Genomic DNA, 22,445 nt, shown 5'->3' with positions numbered 1-22,445 from the left:
CTCGTTGGTCGAAGGAACGCGTTCATATTTTTTCTATTCGTTGGACGTTACTGTTTGTCGACCTCTTGTCGCTCTAAATTACCACCTGTGGTTACTCGATAAACTTGCCCGGTTGGAGAAAGATTGCGCCGCGCGTGAAGACCTCGCGATCTCGCCAACGAAAAGCAAAAAAGGGAAGAAAAAATAAAAATAACACAGGTACGGGTCAAAGGTATAATCTGGCGAAGTTTCTGGCGTCAATTGCCTGCACAATTACGAGTTTTACATCGCACGAGCACACAACATGCAACACGAACTTAAAAAAAAAAAAAGAAAAGAAAGGATCCCGAGGATTATAATTTCGATCAAATTCGGATAAGTTTTGCCAGTACTTCATCTGGACATGCAAAATTTGTCACGCGTTAACAGTGCGATGGAAGAATTGGGAAATACGTGTAATAAAATTTGTTTCTACGATATTTGTGACGAAAGCAACGCGTGTCTGACCATGGACAGACCTCTTTCACTTACGCTCTCTTGCGAACAAGCTAACAGTACGTATTGCTATCGCAAACCTACGTTTCTCTTTTGTTATCCATGCGAATAAGTTAGGATTTATAGCGTTATTTTTATTATCCGTCGAAAACAATATGAAAAACAGAATTACAAGAAAAGAACGACAGAAATTAATATATAGAATCGATGTACACGCCTATTTGAGAGAAGGTTAAAATTCTACCTATCCGACGAGGAAAGAATTAATGAAAACCGGTAGAAAATTAATTACGCGAAGCCCTTGCTATCAATGTTATCATGCTCTAATTATGGTGGCGAAGGTACATGCGAAGTTTACACGAAACGCGGTGTAGCATCGCGATAAGTAAAATTTACCGCTTAATGTACGAACATGTATATAAAATGTGAACGTAATGCTAATTACAGTTCTCGGTCTCGTAATCGGATCGATAATCCGATTACGTGCAATTGTAATGTGGAAAAACCGTGAAAAAAACGCGATTCGCGAACGCGCGATAGTCACAGGTTTGAAATTACCTTTCTTACAACGCTACCTCCGATTTTCGTCGATTTAACGACGTACGCTAATCAGATTCTACCTTGTCGATGCCCGTGTGAAACACACGAACACGATCCGTGCGATATTACCCGCAACAACCGCGTCGTGTTTTCACGCTTGAAAAACAGACGCATCTTTCGCCAATCCTTTTCACGTAAAATACATTTTTCTTGGAATTCGGATTGACTGAAAGCAATATAGTGATACAAAGAGAAAAAGGGAGTTTTCGATAGACTGGACTAATATCGTTATTTACATATTTAGATAAAGCTGTGGTCGTTTAATTCAATTCTAGATAATTAGGTCGAACGGTTGGATTCAACAAGTTTTAGAAGAAACGAAACGTATAAAATTTTTGGCGTAGCTCCAAAGAACGATGGTCTTCGTCGTTAACCAACATCGGTTAACCTTTCTTGGGAATTTCTATAGCGTAACGGAACAACAACGAGCCCTAAGAATACCAGAGACCGGAAACTTTTAAGAAATCGTGCACGACGAGGAATTTTCTTGCGCTTTCTCGAGCTCATCAGCTTTTCGAGTTCAACGACTTTGCTCAGGTTTCTTACGTACGGGTTGAAAACAAAGGAACTAGAAGAAAAGTCGACGGCTTGCGTTCTAATTACAACCGACGTGGTAACAAAGTGAATTTCAACGTTTGTTTTTCTATCCACGCCTTTTTCCATTGAGCCGACAATCTCGAATAAAATAACATTTTATTCAACATGGTGAATGGAAATCATGCAGTTACCAGAGAACCGCGATAGTTTGTGCCTAACTCTCTATAAAATAATCTAAAATAATCGCAACATTCGACATTTAAAGGTGAATTCGATTAAAATGGAATTGCGCGAAATGTAAATATAAGATACAGAACGCAGGAGAATTTTCTATAGAAAAACTTCTCTATAAATAAATTTCTCTACGCCTTTCTATTAATTGAAACTTAAATTAATTAATTCAAACTCGATACAATTGCAGGAAGCTCCATCGGCTAAGACAAATTTTATACTGTCTCGTCGATCATTCTGTAGAATTTATCACGGAAGAAAATAGTTTTTCTAAAATTAACTTAATACCTCGATTCGATACGTATAATAAAAAGAACCACAGAGCTTGGTATATTGCGCGTCCAATTTATCCTGATACTTCGACGAAATATTTATTCTATATTTGAGAACTCACACACGCGACATAAGTTTGAAGATATCCTTTCCTACTAGAACTCTGGGTTGACATAAGTTTGTAGCATGTACCGGATATTGCATTCTTTGAGAACATCTTTCACGAAGGGCAGAATCGCAGTAGTATAGATTGCTTTTTAAACCGACTCACTTCGGTCTCACTGTGATACATTCGAACCTATCCTAGAGTCTAAATTAAACTTGCCACTGTATATAAAAAAAAATAAACATTTCCATATTTTACTATTATTGACTGGTTTATTTGATAAAAATTTTCTATTCCTCTCAACAATGGTGATGAGTAAGCGAAGTAAAAGTTTCTTTGTAAAAAGATATAGTTACATCGCAGTAACAAACGACGTAAGTATCAAAATTAGCAAATACAATGTATATTTTGTTAAAAATCTTCACTTCCCTCGCTTACGTCATTCGTTCTATTTTAACTTCTCAGTTACCATAGATGTACCATAAACACATAACAATAGAAAATATTTATTTGTAAAAAGAAACCTTATTTCCAAGCAAAGGACCAACAGCAACAGGCACGAGCTGACATATTTCAAATAAATTAGCACACTATGCGTGAGAAACGTTAATCGACCGTGATTCGTCCATGACGAAAAAATATCTTTGATCTGGGATACCGGTATAGGGTTCGTTACGCACATTTCCTTCGATGAGATGAGATTTTCGATTTCGTCAATTAAATCGTACGTCTCTAACGATAAATCACTCTGAACATGTTCATCGTTCTAAAAAATACATTCCATCTATCGTTCCAAATATTAAGAAAATTAACTTGGTTAATTATAGGAGTTCCAAAATACGATTTTGTATATAATATATTCAGAAATAGTAGAATATGCTATTAAAAGAACTTTAATTGACCTATTAACTAACAAAGACGACTCGATTTATTTTCTTAGGAATTAATTACGTTCTTGCACTTGTACATATTATCCTTACTTAACTGATTTAACCTTAAAATCCACCTAACTAACATTAACCTACAAAATTTTTTATTCTCTACCCGAAGGAGATTTTAACCAAGAAATGACTCAGATTAAAAAACTGCGAACTTATATTTTACCAACGAATCAAAAAGCAGCACTAACAGCGATCAATCACGTTTACCGTCAAGAAACGGCGAGGAGCAAAAAAAAGGCGATGTAAACAAGACAGACATCGAAGACATCTACGAACGATACGCAATCATCGTTTTTTGCGACCTCGTAGGAATTAGCTGCAAAATGTCGGCAAGAAAAACGATTTAGGCTTGGCGTGCCCCTGCGTAACACGATACATGCCCCGAAAGCTGTCACATCGAAGGACAACGTTATACCCGATTGCGAGACATGTACACAAGAGAAACATCGAGGGAAACGATGCAAACCGGCAAACACTCAGCCCAGAATCCTCTTATCCAAACAAAGCAACCGGAGTTGTACACGACGTGTGTACGACGCGACGTGTATACGACGTTAAGCGGTCGAGTGTGTGTGTTGCGGTAATAGTGCGAACTATATCCCGAATTGTGTCTCTCTTTTCTATCTCTATTCGCGTCTCTCGAGGTTACACACGCCAACGCATCGGGGAAACGGAGAGAAGCAACGATGCACAGCTGGCTTCGAACAACGCTTGTCGTTTTCTTCGCGAATCTACACTTACATGACTATACGTATATACATATAAGCATTTAACATACACACCTGGTCGGGCCGACTCAAGGTCAGGTCACTAGGCCGCGGACGCACACACAGTGGTTGCTTATCTCTCCAAAACTGTAACGACAGTGGCGATAATCCACTCGATGACAGTCGTCATAACCTCTGCTCTCGTTCGTCTTTCATCGATGAATGTATCTTCTACCTGTTCGCATTTGGCCCTGGAGAAACAGCCCAGCCACAACAACAACGAACAAAGATCACGAGAGAGCGACTCGCCCTTGCACACGACGAATCAGCACGAACATGCGACGACGCAACGAGAACAACGTTGACACGTCTCGACCGCGTTTTACCGAGAGCACCGACACCAACCAAGTCGAAGGACAAGAACCGTGCTGTGCACCTGTGTGTACGTGTGTCAAAACGAGTCGCGTTTTCCTCGAGCGGAGTAGTGACAAGAATCGACCTGACCTCTTCGAGCCTCACCGAAGAACTGGCGGGCTCGTGCGCTCGCACGCACCCGTCATCCCCTCCACGGCTACGCGACACCTATCTGCTCCACCGTAAACCCTCGCTACTTCTTCCCCTACTTTACCTCCCCTCCATCGCACCAGACGCCATCCAGCTACCCCTATACTCTTCCCGCGATTCGTGTACACGAATCGCGAGAGCGCGGAAAATTTAAAGACCAGACTTAATTATAACTCGAACTTGGCCAGAAGTCCAGTCTCTAGTCGGTTCGTCCGCGTTCCGTGTTCATCGCTTTCCATTTTCTTCTGTCGTGATCAACGCTTCTATGCAACCTAATCAACGGGTATACGTCGGGTAGCATCGGTAAACTGTTTGCCATTTTATAAATACACCATCGTATCTAGACGTTTTAGTCGATTTTTGATAACTAAATGAGAATCTAAAAATGTAGAAGTGTCCTGAGAATTCATATAATATACGAAACCATAGAAATTTCTAAGTATTCGTTATAATATTTGATGGGTGAAATAAATCATTATTTACGTATATCCCCATTTCTCTGCTTATATTTACAAAAACATGAAATTGCATAAGGACAAATTGCAATTGCAAGATACGCGAATATTGCTGAAATATATAAAGTAATAGCCGAAATACAATTATAGATTAAATTATTTATTTAAAAACTTACTAAAGTTAAAATTAGATGTGGTTCGTTTTGTTTCATACTGATGCTAAAATAGTAAAAACTAAGCAAATATTGAGATACTTGATACGAGTTCCCATTTCGAGTCGTTCATGTGATACGTTTATTACGTTTAAGAGCGTAAGAGCACAGAAAATTGAAAGATGAGGCTTAATTGTATCGTTTGATTCTCGCTAGTTTATTCGTTCTGATCATCGTTTTTCTTATTTACTGACTCCTTGAAACTAGAATAGATTCTTTCGTGACGGTACAATACATTTGATCGCGTTACACGTAGATTGGAATGTGGAACTTTAGATTAACCCGTGAATGCACAATTTATACGGTCAATTTCACGATATATACATATATATTCATATATATATTCCTGATTCTCCAGCGACTACTCTGAGTCATTGATGATATGGTTAACTCATCGCGCACAATCGTAGAATAATTGCTTACCACACAACACCTGCGATCTTTACATATTCAAATTCGAATCTATGCGTAAACGGTTTGATAAATAAATCATGAGAGGATGAGTGATGGGGAATCTTTAAATATAAGTACAAATTGTACATTTATTACCGATATAAATCCATTTCGTTCGATAAAGAGAAATACGAATTAAAAATTTCGGAAAGTTAAGAAAGAACATTCAAAAAGCGCTTTATTTTTACGGTATAAGATATATTTTCCGGAATGATCAACTGATCTTTTTCGATTGTGCAGTGCAATCATGTGTTTCCACATTTGTTATGTAGATACGGTAGTGCTTGGTTTGGTATGCATTCCTACAATGTTCGTACATGTATATGTACGGACCCAGATTCCCTGCAGCATACGTGATTATTATCAAATAGGACGTGAAATGCATGTGGCTTCGAGGAAAAAGGAGATTTGATCTGTGCATTCAATTAGTAATTGATTTACGGTTCGTTTCGATAGATCAGTCAGGAATAATTTTGAAAACTAGAAAATTTTCATCTACGTATATAACTATATTTTAACAACGATCCTGATCATTATGATTGTGTGTTATGAAAATACAAAATTTTTTACCAGTAAAAGTAGAAAAATAACATTTTTGTAGTTTTACTGTTCAGGAGAATAAGTCGTGTAAATGATAGTATTCTAATAAAGTATAACCATTTTATTTTTTTTTTTTTATATCTTGTGTTTTTAATCGCGCTCTTGAATTGAATCGCTTGGGTGAGGATGTATTACATACATACATAAAATTCAGATGAATTTAAAGCGGGATACAATGAAATGAATTCTTTTCTGTATCGAATCCTCCAGGTAAGAACGTACGTTTTATGCAAAACTACGCATAATATTTCGATTAAATTAAAATACGTCATATTCCGGTAAGTTCCATTCAGTTTTGCAACTATTCATTGAATGTATCACGTTTGCACTCTGAGGTAATTGACTTCCCGTGCACGCGATCTTTTTCATTAATAGACAATGTTTGTAATTACGTATTATTCATTCTCTTTCGTCCTTTGTGCAACACGTACGAAAAGAATTGTAACTATCGCTTTCAAACGTCATTTTTCTCATAATTTTGTTTTCTTGTAAACAAAATGTAATTCATCGCTCATATTAATAATATCATTCATAAACATTAAAGTTAATGTCTAAAGCGAAGTATATACATTTTTTATTCGTTATAAATAAAGATGTACCAAAAATGCATAATTTTGATAAGAAGATGTAATCTACGAATCTATAAAGATCTTCAATTCCCTAAAATCCTAAGAATCTTTAACATCTACAAAAGATAGAAAATGTATAGATCTTCGCATTGAACGGGTATATCAGAACGTGTTCTTACAAATTTCATGAATTTTAAACATTCCCCTGTTGTTTTCAACGATCAAAGAAAGTTAGAAATCAGAACTCAATGATGGTTTGAGGGCCATGACAGACATCAGAGATACCAGAACGATTTCGAGTAACGCGAGATTGCGTGGCGCTGCTACTTTCGCTGCTGGCGCCTTATTTGCGTAGGTGCGTTTAGGTGAAACAGACATACATATAGAGGAGTGTACAATATACAGCACGACATAGAAGCTAGCCGCGACTTCATTCCTCACGGCCCGGCGCGCCGCGAATCGATAAACGGCGACCATCACGCAACACATAAACCCATCCTCGCTAACCACCCCGACCTCTACGACCGGCTGCACCATTCCCCGGATCGTACGGCATCTGTACGCTACACATCGTGTTATCATTAAAGTAGACAGAGCTTTCGGTACATCGGCACTTTCAATAATGACGTAACGTCTTCTCTCCATCCTTTTCATTCATTTACTGATCTCGTTTCTCTTTCATATCTTTTCGCATCTTTCTTCTTTCCGTACTCTAATTTTCAATTCTAAACCGATGGAATCGATGAATTTTAGGATAATAGAAATCTTTAATTGTGATAAATACCGATTTTGGTACATCCAACTTGAACGATGATATAGCATTTCCACTCTTCTTCCTACCCTACATTCACTCACTAATCTCGTTTCTTCGCACTCGTATGCAATCAATTGGATGCTTCACCCATCTTTTTGGGTGTTCTTTTTCTTTTTACGTGTGTCGATAACCATAGAATCAGCCTGAAAACAAGAGGATTATGTATCTTTGTGCGATTTCGATGACTTTTTTTAATAGAAAATTGAAAACAACTTGTGAAGTACTTACATTATAAAACAATCGTTTCAAAATTCTTTAAGCTAAAAAAAAATTATTTGTGTCATATATTGCTTTCTAGCGGAAAAGAATGAACTTAAAAATTCGGAAGAACAGCTATACAAAACGGGGAGAACGTGACAGATTTACTAAAGAGGAAAGCAAGTATCTGAGTATCCGGAAACGAGGTTATTCTAGATCGTATGCAATAGCGGCGAATGCGAATCATTATCATTTGCATTCATAATATGTAGTTGCAAGGTACTTAAACATAATCGCTACTTTCAGTAATATACAATGCATACGCGTGTATCTTATTAGGGATATAATAGCTAAAACAGATAAAAACGATTATTCACTATATGTAGATCTTAAATTGATAGAATGTACAAAACATACTCTTTAACCTTAATTTTGTTACAATATACAAGCTCAAAAATGTACATTGAAAATATGCAATTATATAAAATCTGTAAAACAAATAATTCCGCGTACTTCACTGTTCTGTTAGATTTATCTGTTTATTTACTTTATAATGTGGGAGTGTATAATGTACATACCTATACTTACACACATTACACACATGTGAAACATACACGCTAAACACATACCTGCATACGTGGTTCAAGTCCGATCGTGCAATGTCTTCGCAATGTACGTTCATCATTATTTAATGAACAAATTATATTTGCAATTCGTATATATTTAATCTTTTTAACAAATATACGAATTATTTTCGAATGAAATAAATGATAAATTACATACAAGCGCAATCCATTATATTAAAAAACTGGAAAAAATACTTTATCATGTTGAAAAAGATACACTTTTACGAAAGAAGATCGAATAGCATTCTGTAACGAGCAAAAATCGTCGAAAGTTTGGCGCGAAAATGAAGTGCGCATGTAAGAAAAGTGGCGGACTAGGTGGAGCTAGCAGCGCAGTGAAAACAGAAACCCAAACCGGTCATGGAGGCTAGTTAACGACTGTGCGCCGCGCTTGTGAATAGTAATTTCACCAGAATATTGTGATATTTACACGGACGACAGAAAATCGACAGAAATATCGCCGGTTTAGACGAAAATGGGTGCATACCTGTCAGAACCGATTACGAAAAAAGTATCGAGCGACGAAGCAGGCAAGAATGTCGCATTCGGCGCGAGTTCCATGCAAGGCTGGCGAATTAGTCAAGAGGTAAGCTAAAACCCTCGAGCGGCCAGTGCACCGTTACCCAGTTTCGTTTCGGTCAGAGAACGGTTTGCCGGTTCACCGTTTCACCAGAGTATTACGACATTCATCCTGATCTATCGCAAACGTAATCCATCTATCTGTCGAAGCGCGAAATTCAGTCTATTCGATTCGAGAACGACAAATACTGCGTTGATAGTAACAAGAGTGCTTCGGCGTTTCGCTTGTGAACAAAACAGTACTGTTGCAAAATTAAGAATATTCATTGTCATGGTTCGAAGCCACTTCCGAAATGAAAGTTTTCACAGCCTATGAACGCTTCACGTGTTTCAGATTAATCTAATTAACTTGTTATTGTTTTTAATATAAATATCAATAACAGTACAATCTGTTTTTGAATTTAGAAATAGGTAAATAATATCATTGTTAAACTCACTGTGCCCAGAATAATATTTGTTATCCATGTTAGAATAACTTTCTAATAGTAACCTTATTTATTAATTAAAATATTAATTTTATATGTACATATGATAATTCACATGAATCTTTTTAAAAAATTTCCAATTAGTATATATATAAAATATACATTTGGATAAAAAATATAATTATTTGTTTATAGGATGCACATAACTGTTGCATAGATTTTGATGAAAATGTTTCATTATTTGCTGTATACGATGGCCATGGTGGTCATGAAGTAGCAACATACTGTGCACGTAATTTACCAGATTTTATTAAACAAACTGATGCGTACAAGAAAGGAGACATTAGGCAAGCTTTACTTGATGCCTTTCTGGGCTTTGATGCCACACTTGAAAAACCTGAAGTAGTTAGTATCCTTAAAGAACTTGCAGGGACATCTACCTCAGATAAGAAAAAAGATGAGTTGAATGAATCTGGTGCGTTTCTTTTTGTATTCAAACTATATTTTTATATAAATTACATTTTCATAAGTTAAGCTAATAATTATTATATTTCATAATTATTAGTTTGTTCCACCTATTTCTTTGTACAAAAATATGTTTAATAAAGTTGTCTTCATACATTACATTGCACATAGATGAAGAAGAAAATGTTAATAATCTATGTATGGAGGCAACAATGCCATTGGAAGAAGTAATGGCAAAATATCAATCAGAAATGAATCCTAATGTAAAAAATCTAAAAAACGAAAAATGCAGTAAAAGAGTATGTTCTGCGAGCCCTTATTTACGTGGTCGAAGAGGTAAAGAAAAAGCAAGCTCTTCATCATCTGGCGCCGGGTGTTCATCATCTTCGTCATCTTGGAATACAAATGAAACCGACGTGAGTAGTTCCAGCCAACCATGTGGGTCGACTTTATCTAATATAACGAAGAGAAATGAATCTGAATGTCCTGGAAACAATGAAGCTGAACAAGTTCTTGATTCAACTACAAGTAATGGAAATGCACATGTCTCTGCACCAGTAGGATCAACAGCAGATGTGGAGGCAACAAAAAGTGCAGATATGCCTGATAGCTCTGAAGATGTAAACAAAAAAGTTACAAGTCCTGATAAAATTACATGTACAGAAGAATTAAATGCAAATGAAGTAGAATTAAATGGTGCAGAATCAAAGCGAATTGAAGATGCTGATAGCAGTAAGGGTGGGGGTGATAATGTATCAAGCAGTTCATGTACTCCAGTAGAGAATGGAGATGCAGGACAGCAAGAACGTATAACTAGTACTGGTAGAAGAAGAATTCAACCTATCACTCTATATCATACTCTTTTAAAGAAAGACAACGAAGATTCTGAGGATGATGATGACGATGAAAATGATGAAACATTTGATGGTGTCCCAGAAAGGTAAACAACTTCAATGGATTAACATAATACGATATAAAATTATCCATATATTTTTTCCATTACGCTCCTATTATACAGTTTTAGCGATGAAGATGATATAGAAGATATTGACGAAGATGAAAGTGAGGAAGATGAAGATGAAGACGAAGACGAAGATGAGGATGGAGATGCCAATATCGACGATGACGATGACGATGACGATGATAGTGAAAGTCTTATGATGGATACAGAAGAGGTATGATGACTTTTTTATGAAATATATCCCACTATTTGCGCTATAATATACATATAATTATGTTAAAATAAACACGAATTATTAATTTATACAGCCAGGATATGATAGTGGATGCACAGCAGTAGTTGCAGTTTTAAAAGGGAATGAATTATATGTAGCAAATGCTGGAGATTCCCGTTGTGTATTATGCAGAGATGGTCAGGCTATAGAGCTTAGTCTAGATCACAAACCTGAAGATGAACCGGAAATGGAACGTATAGTAAAAGCTGGTGGAAAAGTGACAGCTGATGGTAGAGTAAATGGTGGCCTTAATTTATCAAGGGCACTTGGGGACCATGCTTATAAACAAAATGTAAACTTATCACCGCAAGAGCAAATGATCTCTGCACTTCCTGATGTGAGGCATATCACAATTGAACCAGAAAAAGATGAGTTTATGGTGCTTGCGTGTGATGGTATCTGGAATTTTATGTCGAGTCAAGATGTTGTACAATTTATTCGTACTCGTTTGACACAAAATTACGAAAAATTATCAAAAATATGTGAAGAGGTACAAAATATACTTGATCACTTCTTTACTTATCATTGCCCAAAATGTATATTATTTATTAATAAATAATGTTTCATTGTAGTTATTTGACCACTGTCTAGCACCTGATACCTGTGGAGATGGTACAGGATGCGACAATATGACGGCTGTAATAGTGCGATTTAAGTCGTCGACTGATGCTGTAACGAATAGCACTGTTGCTGAAGTATGTACTGCTAAAAGATCGCTATCGCCATCTAAACCGACAGAAGAAAATAATGATTGTATTGTGCAGGAAGATATGATGAATTCTTGTAAACGTCTTAAGACCGAAGCAACTATGTGAGAAATGTGTTAAATGCTATGAACTGTTGCAATCTCTGGAAACAGATGAGTGAATGTGAATTTATGTAAAATTATGTAATTCTATAAAACTGTGAATTTTGAACAGATACTCAATGGTAATCGATACCAGTTACTTCAAATATCATGTAAAGTATGTTAGTACTGGCTATTGGTGGCAGACTGATCAATTGGAGCATATGAGGATGATACTTTACTGCTAATATTTCGACACTTTAGTGCTTAATCTGATACAAATAGACAGTGTTCTTTTTCATTTAAATTAAAAACAATTGATTTTCAAAACTGTTTCACTACATCTGTTATTACTGGACAGTGTACTATACGGTCTAACGTTTTGATAATGTCATGTACAAAATATATAAGACAGTTATACAAACATAATTCTGTACAATTAACGATATAATAAATATTTCACTTTATAAGTACTTTCTATGGTAATGATAAGGTAGATGATAAGTATAAATAAAATCACTCTAAAATCATTTACTAAGTCAAAGCCTTGTAAGATTTTACAAATAATATAAGGTACCATAATGATTAGAGTAACAATAAATTTCTCAAGTTAAACATTTTTTTATTGACTCAATATTTTGTGTATCTTAACTGTTTTATATCCTTATTGATCAGAATTCAATTATGCATCATCTCATTTGCTCCATTAACATGAAATACGGAATATACTCTTTGAGTTTTTAGATAACATCCATAGTAGATATGTAATTGTACATATTTATAAATTTAGACTATAGGATTTATATTTGTAATTTAACGTGATACCATTTCTTATTTTTACGAAATAAAGTTTATTTTTGAATCCCTGGGTATAGTGGTTGAATGGATGGGTGTGCGAGTAGTCTTAAAATGTGTAAACTGTATTGCATAATAACGCCAATTGCGTACTACGCATTGCTAATTTGTGATCTTGTACTAAAAATATTGTTAAAAGAATAATAGTTATGTTATGGAATACTATCTACTTAAACTGTTTAACATATTTTTTAAATATCTGACAGTATCATACATTCTGTAAGTTTGTGACAACATGAAAACAATATTTCTAAAAGAAACAATAAAATTATAGATTAAATTTAAACATACAAACACTTTCAAAATTAATAATATATGTATTGGAAACAAACTAATTTATCACAAGAAACATGTAAAAAGTGAGGATGAAAAAAATATTTAAATTATTTATATCTTTTTAAGAAATACATACTTTATTTTAATGCCAATTATTGTATCTACATTATGTGCTTACAAGCGTTTTTCATCTTATATGATTAATTAAATTCTTTTTCTGTGTAGTTACAATACATAAGTAAGAAACATTTTTAACGACTAAACTTTAAAATAGAAACCCAACTTCATAAATTTCTTTTTATCTTACAACTATGGTTTCATTATATCACTATTTCACCATAACGTGAACATACAATACGGACAACGATTGTCTATTCACAAAACATACAAAGTTTATATTCGATAAAATAATATAGATGTTAGATAAATAATTAATATAAATTGATCACCTGCGATGTCTTTAAGATTGCTTCAAGTTTTGTATTGTTATTCATCTTTTGCAACTGCTCACATATAATTGCGGCTATTAATAGGCAGTAATTATATAACAGCATTGTTTACAATTATAACGAAAAAGCAATCATAATTTTTACGGAAAACAACAAATAATATCATTATCAAAATGATTAGTAGTATATGAATATTAGAGACAGTATGTAGAATGATTCAGAACTGATGTGCCTTTCTGATTCAGGGGTTGGAAACCTTCAGAATATGTGTGTATATTTGATGCCGTCTTATTAAGAAGGGTTTAAACCCCGACACCGTCTTAACTGCAAACTTCGTCATGAACTTATGTATAAATATCTTGTTTCATAATATATGTCACTCTAATTATGTTTAATAGTTTTTATTTATTCTCCTTATTTTGATCAACTTTTGACGCAAAAAAGTACAGACATACGTTCATAATGTACTTAATTGAATTCGGTGTATCAATTCTAATTACAAATTCAACTCTTTAATTCACCGTTAATTGTTCGATAGTTTCTAACTGTTCCATTTCGATCTTTTTTAGGGAATCGTGTTGTATACGAAGTCTCTCAAGTTCCATAGATTTTTCTATAATCTGTGCCTATAATTTAATATATAAATGTTATTTCTAAATTGCTTAATAAATTAAAATTTATTAAATATACATTTACGTTCGCCAACTTCATAAATTTTACATACTCATATATAAAGTTAACGTTTATTTTATTTTAGAAGTTGATTATTTTCGATAAATAATTGTTATACAATAAACTATTTTAATTTTTAAATAACCTGAATTTGTTGTTTTTGAGCATCCCTTTCTTTCGCAACAGAACGGAGTAAATTCCGAGTTCCAATAGTTTTCATCTTCTCTTTTTCCACCTCATTTGCCAACTGATCTATTATTTGTATAAATTCATCGGAATTCATTTGAAATTCGGTAATTTCTGAGGAATAAAGAACAGTATCGAGTCAAAAAAGAGAACACATGTATAAAATAAGTATTTAAAAAATCATATTACAAATTGTTTCGTGGTACAATTATAGGTACAAAAGATATATTTTATATAAAAATTTAGAACATATTATTCTAAATATATGTATCATACATACAATTTAATTATTTTTAGTATTATATATTATTAAGTTTAAACATAAGTTATTATAATTATATTCAGTAAGATAAGCTTTGAAAATGAATTGCTTATACGTATTCGTATGATAACGATGAAAAAATAAACAACTTCTATATATATATAACTTAATTTAATAGCTAATGATATACATCAAATTTCAAATTATTATAGTAGCGGTGCTTTTAAAATACTGATCAGAAGCATCCAAAGGCGGTAATACAGATGGCAGTAATTACTATAGGGAAACATGTAGTACAAGCATTTGTTTTGCACAGAGAGTATATTTAACAATCGCTGGATGTACAAAAAATAAGAAATAACGCGGTAAGTTAACTGAAAAACCTTGTAAAAAATCTTGTTTGTTTAAATCGTGTATGTCAAAAGTGTACGTGTATACACATTATTTTGCATGAATTGTGATAATTTCGGTAAAACTCACTCGAAACAAAATTTTGACATTCTTCTTTAAGCTTATTCGTCTGATTTGCAACTTCTGGTTCTAATACACGAATTTTGCTTAAATCATCAATATAAATTCCATACTTTGCTAAAGGGTCAGCCATTTTCTTAAATAAACAAACGATCGACTCTTAGGTAGCTGCGCCTGCGCGTATCCAGAACTAGTCTTCGTTTCTTCATACTAGTCACTCGCCAAAATGGGAATACGATAGGGTATATTTTTTGCCGAGTCGTAAGACACGAAAGAGTAGTGAATCGTGTTTTATTTAATAAGATTTTAATATATAAGATGAGACTAATAAATGCCACATAAAACATCTTTGTGCTGGTTACTGTTTATCGATGCGTTGACACTCAAGAGACACAACGCTTTGTTCTTTCTCTGTTATATATTTTACATTTAATATTTAGAAATCGATATATTTTTTCATCAATTTATTTATTAACGTTGATACTTGACGGTCTGATATATTATCATTATCATCCGTTATGTCCGGAAACCACGAAACAGGAATTAAATATCCTTCGGAATATGTTAAGCTCAATATCGGCGGTTCTCTACATTACACTACTTTAGGGACACTCCAAAAACATGACACTATGTTACGTGCTATGTTCAGTGGCCGCATGGAAATTCTTCCAGATCCCGAAGGTGACATTTTACAATATTGTTAAAATTTAATATGATAATGAATTATACTCTGCACGTTTTATTCTTTTGCAATATCAATTGAAATTCCACGACTTAATAAAAATTCATGTTTGAAATCTTCTAATATGGAATCATATTTTCATATATAAAAATCTCATTTAATACCTTTTTTTTTAGAAATGCAATCATTGTCTTTCATTTACTTAAAACCTATAAATATAATTTACAGGGTGGATACTAATAGACAGGTGCGGGAAACATTTTGGAACAATCTTGAATTTTTTAAGGGACGGTTCAGTTCCATTACCAGAAAGCACTAAAGAAATGGCAGAATTACTTGCAGAAGCAAAATATTATTGCATTAGCGAATTAGCTAAATCTTGTGAACAAGCGCTTCTTCGAAAGGAGAGGGAAGCAGAACCTATTTGTAGAATTCCACTTATTACTTCTCAAAAAGAAGAACAATTATTAATTAGCAGTACTACTAAACCAGTAGTAAAGTTGCTTGTTAATAGGCACAATAACAAATATTCATATACAAGGTGATAATACCTGCTTCCTATAAATTGCAGTATGCAATGAAACAAAGAATGAATAAATATAAAAAGCCTTGTCTTTACAGTACATCAGATGACAATCTCTTAAAAAACATAGAATTATTCGACAAAATGTCCCTTAGATTTGGTCGTAGAGTACTATTTATTAAAGATGTAATTGGCTCCAGTGAAATTTGCTGTTGGACATTTTATGGTCATGGTCGCAAAGTTGCAGAAGTTTGTTGCCATTCAATTGTCTATACAACTGACAAAAAACACACAAAGGTAATCTCAAATGTATATGTAATAGATTTAATTGTATATATCCTATGCGATTATGAATATAATATGTAATATGATACGTAATGTAAAGTAACATGCCAGACTTTAATGTAGAAGAAACAATAAATATTTAATTTATAATACATAGGTTGAGTTTCCAGAGGCCAGAATTTATGAAGAAACATTAAATATTTTGTTATATGAACATCGAAATGGTCCTGACCAAGAGTTAATGCAAGCAACGTCATCGCGCGGTGCAGTCAGTGGTGCACCACCTTGTACGTCAGATGAAGAAGAGGGTGAGCGTTCAGGCTTGGCTCGCCTTCGCTCCAACAAACAAAACACCAACTGACCCAACCTTACCCCCTTTGCCCCTCCTAATCCAGCAACCCTTAACGTCGTTCGAGTCCTCGCTCTTAAAACGCGAGCCAATTCGAAGTAAGATGTGTGAAAACGAAAACTAAGCAAAATTTTTATATACATGCATACATATATAGACATCTACGCATGTACACTTATATATATATGTATGTATTCTCTCATACAAAATTGAACGATCAATATGTTTAAACTTGATTATTAGTTGTACCACTAAGTTTACAGTCTTACATTTTCTTATAATCGATATTTATACATCCTAATTATTTCACATATCTGGGATCATTTATAGAACAGAATGACAAATTCGTCTTAGATTTATTTATACTTTTATTATATCGTAAGATGTAGAAATATGTGAAAATGTGATATGAATACGTTTTCGTATTTCTTATTTTCAGATCATAAATTTTTAAAAGAACATAAATACGAGTACTGTTTATGTGCCAAATATTCATGTTAAAAGTGAAACAAGAATAAGTCGAAGTTGCCATTCTGTGATCAATGGAATTATTTACTCTTATACTCTATAACAACTTTTAAGCAGTTATTTAGAGTACTAAATTATATAATAAAGTTGCACAACATAGGATTGCATTGTTACCTGTTATAAGTATTATTATTACTATATAATTATATTATTACTATTATGGTTATTACAATTATATTATGATGATGATGATTATTATTATTATCATAGCTATAAACTCGACATGTTTATATTTTTTTTTTACAGAACAAAATTCTATGTGTCAATAAATTAATAAAATAAAAAATGTGCTTATATATACTTGCATTTTTCAACTTAAGTTCTACTAAACTGCTTAAAGGATGGTGCGGAGTGAACACTGCCAGTAAAATAATTTTAATGGAATATATAAATTAGCCTGGTATAGTTTAAAAATGAATTCAAATTATAATTGGTTCTTCGATCTTAGAGTTACAAATGTTGGTCCTTTACTATGAACAAGACAAAAACTTTTATAAGCACGTAAGCTTTGTGTTAATTTTTATATATCATTCCAAAACGTGGTACATTTTTCTCATATTAATGCTTTTACTTTGCTTACACACTTTCACTTATAAAAGCAAATGTATTATGATTCAATGAATACTGCAAATTAATATCACATATTCTTTTTAACATGGTGCAAACTCCTACATTTAATGAAGGGACCATATGTATTCCTATCTCGTACCTACAATTATTTTGCTGTAGGAAAATATATAAAAATCATTCATTAGTCCTTGAATTATTAAATTCTTGGATCGAAATCTCATTTTATTCTCCCGAATACAAGACGATATACCTAATATATTACAGTAATATAAATATAACAAAATTTTGCAACAAAAAACAGTTTAAGTTCCTATAATTTTATGTAAGAAAAATACCGGTATTATAGCTAGCGAATGTGGTTCATATCTCGTATTTATTATAAATCTCTATAGTTAATAAAATTATGTAACATGTAAATTAAGGTAAATGCAATATATATTATATTAATCAAAACATTATTGCTGCTTGAATTTTTCAACCTCACAGTAGAGCACATTTAATGGCCTTCTTTGGCAGGTAAAACAGACACGAGCTATAACATTTCTTCAAATTACATATTCTTATATATAAAATGAATAGAATTAATTATTCTTAAAAATAAATTAAAAATTGTACTGATTATTTATCTTTTCTTTCAGGAAACTAGTACGTCCCATCAAAATACATAGGGTAGCCATGGTCTGCTTATTAAATCTGCGAAATTCTTAATTTAGTCACATTGTATAAACCAGCACCGTTTATTAGTTAAAATATATAAAAAGCTTTGTGTGTGTCTTGTATCCGGGTGAATTGATTACCTATTAAAATTTTCAACATACATAAGCATATACATAGTTATATAATTCAATTTATTTGGAATTTAAAAATTCATTTAAATACCGCTCAAATAAGAAAATACTTTCTTATTCGCACTCCTTGTCTAGGGTTCACATTTACTTATACTTTTAAATTTACATATTGAGAATGTATACACAATTTTACAGATGAGTTTACAAACTTGCCAAAATGTATTAACAGTAAAATATTAAATAGTAACATCATAAAAGGAACAATATTAAATTCTATCTACTAGATGTATAAATACCCCTAGTATAAGTACATGCACATGTAAATACTATTATTGTTACAAAAGACTAGAAATGATATTATATTTGATAATATTTTGTGAAAAATAGATTAAACTATAACTTTTTTATAGGTTTAAGTTTATATGACATTAAGTATAATAATATTCGTGTTTCAATAAATTATTCGTGCATCCTCCTCTCTCTCTCTCTCTCTCTCTCTCTCTGTCTGTCTCTGTGTGTGTGTGTGTGTGTGTGTGTGTGTGTGTGTGTGTGTGTGTGGGTGGGTGTGTGTGTGTGTGTGTGTGTGTGTGTGTGTGTGTGTGTACACATATTCTATATATAGTTAACTATGGAAGTCTTCACACATACCATTAAATGCTACAAAATTTCATTACGAAATTAGTGCCAAATTGAAGTATGTTATTATATAACGATATATGTATTTTGTTTAAATGAAAATTACACTTTTATTAGATGCACTTGAAAAGATTTGTGTAGGCCAACTGTATGTGAATAAATGAAAATATGTTAGTCATAGAAAAGATGATAATATTTAACATTATGTTAATGGAATGCTATACATGTGAAAATCAGAATTTTTAATAAAATTAATATTATTGTATAAATGTAATAACAGATATACACATTAAAATCATCTTCTGGTCAATGATATTTTATTATTATAAATTGTATTTATCTTTCTATTTTTATCATATCATGAATATTATTTTAGTATATAGACTGGCTCAACTAAACGGGATTAACTAAATATCCGCCTTGTTTACTGTTATAACTTCTTAGGACAAAGTTACAGTATTCCAAGAACGACATGTGAAGGTGGAAATAATTTCTTTTTATAATCATTTCTTTTATGTGATTTCAAGATTATCAGTTTTTTTTTTAAATAGAATGTCATATATATTTTTCGATATCCTTGTAGAGTCTAAAAAAAGAACTTCAATAACCATACCGTCCCCATTATTTAATTTTAAGATATTTGGGAGTAAAGTGTGTGACAAAATTAGCGACAAAATTAAAAAATCGAATTTTTCCGCTAGGCAAAATTTGTTAACTTGTGAGGGCTCAAATGAAAGTTTAGAACGTAAGCAATTAATTAAAATTAGTTTTATCTAATTGTTCTTCTTGATTTCTTAATTATGTTATAAGAAAAAACAAATTTCCTCTCTGTTATGTTATAAGCAAGTTTAAAAAATCATCCAATTAACCAAGAAACACTATAACCACCTAGCAGTGAAATGATGGAACTAATCTCTTTATGATAAAATTAAAAACTGAAATTTCTCGGTCTATGAGGCGAATTCTTGAACTATTCAGGAATTAAATCAAAGCTTTAACATTCCAGAAATCCTTTCTGTGTAATATTATTCTGATTTCCTATGTAATTAATTATATGCAATTAGTGCAAAGTATCCTATTTTAGATATGGTGGCCCCACCTGACAAGGCGAAGCAGTAGTACTAATAAGAAGCAAAATTTTTATTTAATAGATGGCACCACCATATCTAAAATACGGCGCTACAGTTTTGTTTCATATTGTTTGTTGACACGTTGAGGAGTACAGATTCGTAACAAAATGGGTAAAACGAAAGATATAAGTTCGGATGAAGAAAGGACTTTAGGTACGATTTTCGATGTGTTAAAAAATTAACATTTAGTTTACGTAGAGACGGAAACATTTATTATATTTTTCGTTTTATAAATTTCATTATTCATCTTTAGGCTAAGTATGTTAGAGATTTAATATCAGCATTAAAGGATTTCAATGACGCTTTACAAGAATCTGTTTCGTGGAAAATTTAATACTTTTTATATGCATTTGTGTTTACTTGTAATGATCTTTCAATATTTATCTTATATATTGTTTTTCTTTTAGAAACTAATGAAGTATCTCCACAAAAGAGACATAAAAAGCATAAACATAAAAAGCACAAAAAAAGGAAAGTTACTCACAATGATAATGATGGCTTTAACAATGTTGCTACAGAAACAGAAAAAAAGAAGATGTTTCGAGTTAAAATAAAAAAAGATGATGAAAAAGGGTGAGTAAAGTAAAAAGGAGCAATAGATTAGATATTATGTCATTTTATAAATAATAGAGATATATTTATTTTATTATTTTTTGCAGTTTAGAGAAACCTCGTGAGAAAATACAAAAAACATCTAATCTTAGCATCGCAGGTGCAAGCACTGTGCTATCACCAAAAGCTGCAACAAAGAAAAAGGTTCCAAAAAGTAGTAAAGGTAAAGATAGTGGCACTAGTAGTGAAGAAGAACGATGGCTCGATGCAATTGAGTCTGGAAAACTTGAAGAAGTAAGTAATTGTAACTAGTGTTTATAATATTGATTTCTTTATGAATAAGTTTTATTTATTATAGATTAAATATATGTATTATTCTAGGTGGATGATGAGCTAAAAAAGATTAAACCAAAGGATCCAAAATTAATGACAGCACGTCAAAGAGCTATGTTTGAAAGAAAGACTGATACGGAACCAAATCCAGCTGTTGAACAACTTATGTCTTTACCAACTGGATACAAAGAAAAGGTTATGACAGCTGAAGCTATACAAAAAGCTGCTCTTAAATCCTTGAAAAGGAAACAACTTGCTGATGAGAAAAGAGAAAAAGATAAAGTATGTAATAATAACGAAAAATAAATATAATTACTATAAAATAGTATACTGGATTCTATGTAAATAGTATTCAAAATTATACTTTTATTCCCATAGAAAAAGACAATGGAAAGATTACTGAAAAAGCAAGAATCTAAAGCTTCTAAAGTTATTGGTAAAGGAAAACCTTGTAGAAGGCAAGTTCCCTTGGTTACATACCGTTTAACACTTGAAGGAAGTTCAATATCTTTACCTCCTGGAGAAGATTTTCCATTACAGCCTACAGAGGAGTAAGTCAAAATGATAGATAGTTTGAGAAATTTAATTGAAATTTTTATAAAATCAAATTATATTATTTTGTTGTATTTTTCTTTTTCAGAAAGGAACCACCCATACAAACTCTTTGTGGTGTAAATCAATGTAAAAAGCCCAAAAAGTATTCATGCTCAAAAACGGGTGTACCATTATGCAGTTTAGAATGTTATAAAACTAATTTAGCTCTATCTGTATAATTAGTTAATATTTGAACTTGTCTGTGTTAGTGTATATACATCACATTACATTTTTTAATATACATCATTATTGAATAGTTTTACAAAGAAGGTAAATATAGATAATGTAAAATACTAGATATATATTATATTTAAAAGAAATTAGAATTTTAATTGAAACAATACGGTTTTAAATTCAATTGTTAATATTACGACTAATTTGTAAATATTTTGTACATATCATTAAGTAACTTTCATTGTAGTATTTCGAATATGAGTATTTAGAAAATGAGTT

General features: G+C 32.5%; 5 protein-coding genes across 6 annotated transcripts in view; 3 read left to right on the top strand and 2 right to left on the bottom strand.

Moving 5' to 3' along the window:
• The window catches only part of Hs3st-A (Heparan sulfate 3-O sulfotransferase-A), a 193,365-nt gene extending 188,978 nt beyond the window's left edge, over positions 1-4,387 (bottom strand). The window contains exon 1 of the mRNA XM_033328559.2: positions 3,945-4,387. The gene's annotated coding sequence lies outside the window, so the exon portion shown is untranslated. The remainder of the gene's footprint in view (positions 1-3,944) is intronic.
• Positions 4,388-8,680: 4,293 nt separating this feature from the next.
• Positions 8,681-13,819, top strand: LOC117154254 (putative protein phosphatase CG10417). Its single transcript, XM_033329104.2, has 6 exons — positions 8,681-8,946; positions 9,560-9,839; positions 10,001-10,769; positions 10,848-11,004; positions 11,099-11,554; positions 11,637-13,819. Exons 1-6 carry the CDS (start codon positions 8,836-8,838, stop codon positions 11,877-11,879), a joined length of 2,016 nt encoding a protein of 671 aa, XP_033184995.1. The 5' UTR covers positions 8,681-8,835; the 3' UTR covers positions 11,880-13,819.
• Positions 13,817-15,163, bottom strand: IFT20 (intraflagellar transport 20). Its single transcript, XM_033329114.2, has 3 exons — positions 15,032-15,163; positions 14,249-14,403; positions 13,817-14,057 (listed from the first exon to the last, which is right to left on the bottom strand). The coding sequence occupies exons 1-3, from the start codon at positions 15,153-15,155 to the stop codon at positions 13,944-13,946; spliced, it is 393 nt and encodes a 130-aa protein (XP_033185005.1). The 5' UTR covers positions 15,156-15,163; the 3' UTR covers positions 13,817-13,943.
• A 377-nt stretch (positions 15,164-15,540) lies between these two features.
• Positions 15,541-19,225, top strand: LOC117154258 (BTB/POZ domain-containing adapter for CUL3-mediated RhoA degradation protein 3). 2 transcript variants are annotated; one of them, XM_033329113.2, is made up of 5 exons: positions 15,541-15,703; positions 15,933-16,245; positions 16,326-16,524; positions 16,670-16,820; positions 18,598-19,225. In XM_033329113.2, the coding sequence occupies exons 1-5, from the start codon at positions 15,541-15,543 to the stop codon at positions 18,603-18,605; spliced, it is 834 nt and encodes a 277-aa protein (XP_033185004.1). In that variant the 3' UTR covers positions 18,606-19,225. The 2 variants fall into 2 exon arrangements, with proteins under 2 accessions (XP_033185004.1, XP_033185003.1); XM_033329112.2 differs by lacking the exon at positions 18,598-19,225 and having other exon boundaries at positions 16,670-18,591.
• Positions 19,226-20,530: 1,305 nt separating this feature from the next.
• LOC117154257 (INO80 complex subunit B) lies at positions 20,531-22,349 on the top strand. Its single transcript, XM_033329109.2, has 6 exons — positions 20,531-20,666; positions 20,921-21,086; positions 21,173-21,359; positions 21,447-21,680; positions 21,777-21,949; positions 22,039-22,349. The coding sequence occupies exons 1-6, from the start codon at positions 20,621-20,623 to the stop codon at positions 22,169-22,171; spliced, it is 939 nt and encodes a 312-aa protein (XP_033185000.1). The 5' UTR covers positions 20,531-20,620; the 3' UTR covers positions 22,172-22,349.
• The last annotated feature ends 96 nt before the right edge of the window (positions 22,350-22,445 follow it).

Source organism: Bombus vancouverensis, chromosome 3 (assembly GCF_051014615.1).
Source record: "Bombus vancouverensis nearcticus chromosome 3, iyBomVanc1_principal, whole genome shotgun sequence".
NCBI lineage: Eukaryota > Metazoa > Arthropoda > Insecta > Hymenoptera > Apidae > Bombus > Bombus vancouverensis.
The sequence above is the reverse complement of the archived record's forward strand: the minus strand, read 5'-3'. Positions and strand labels throughout refer to the sequence as shown.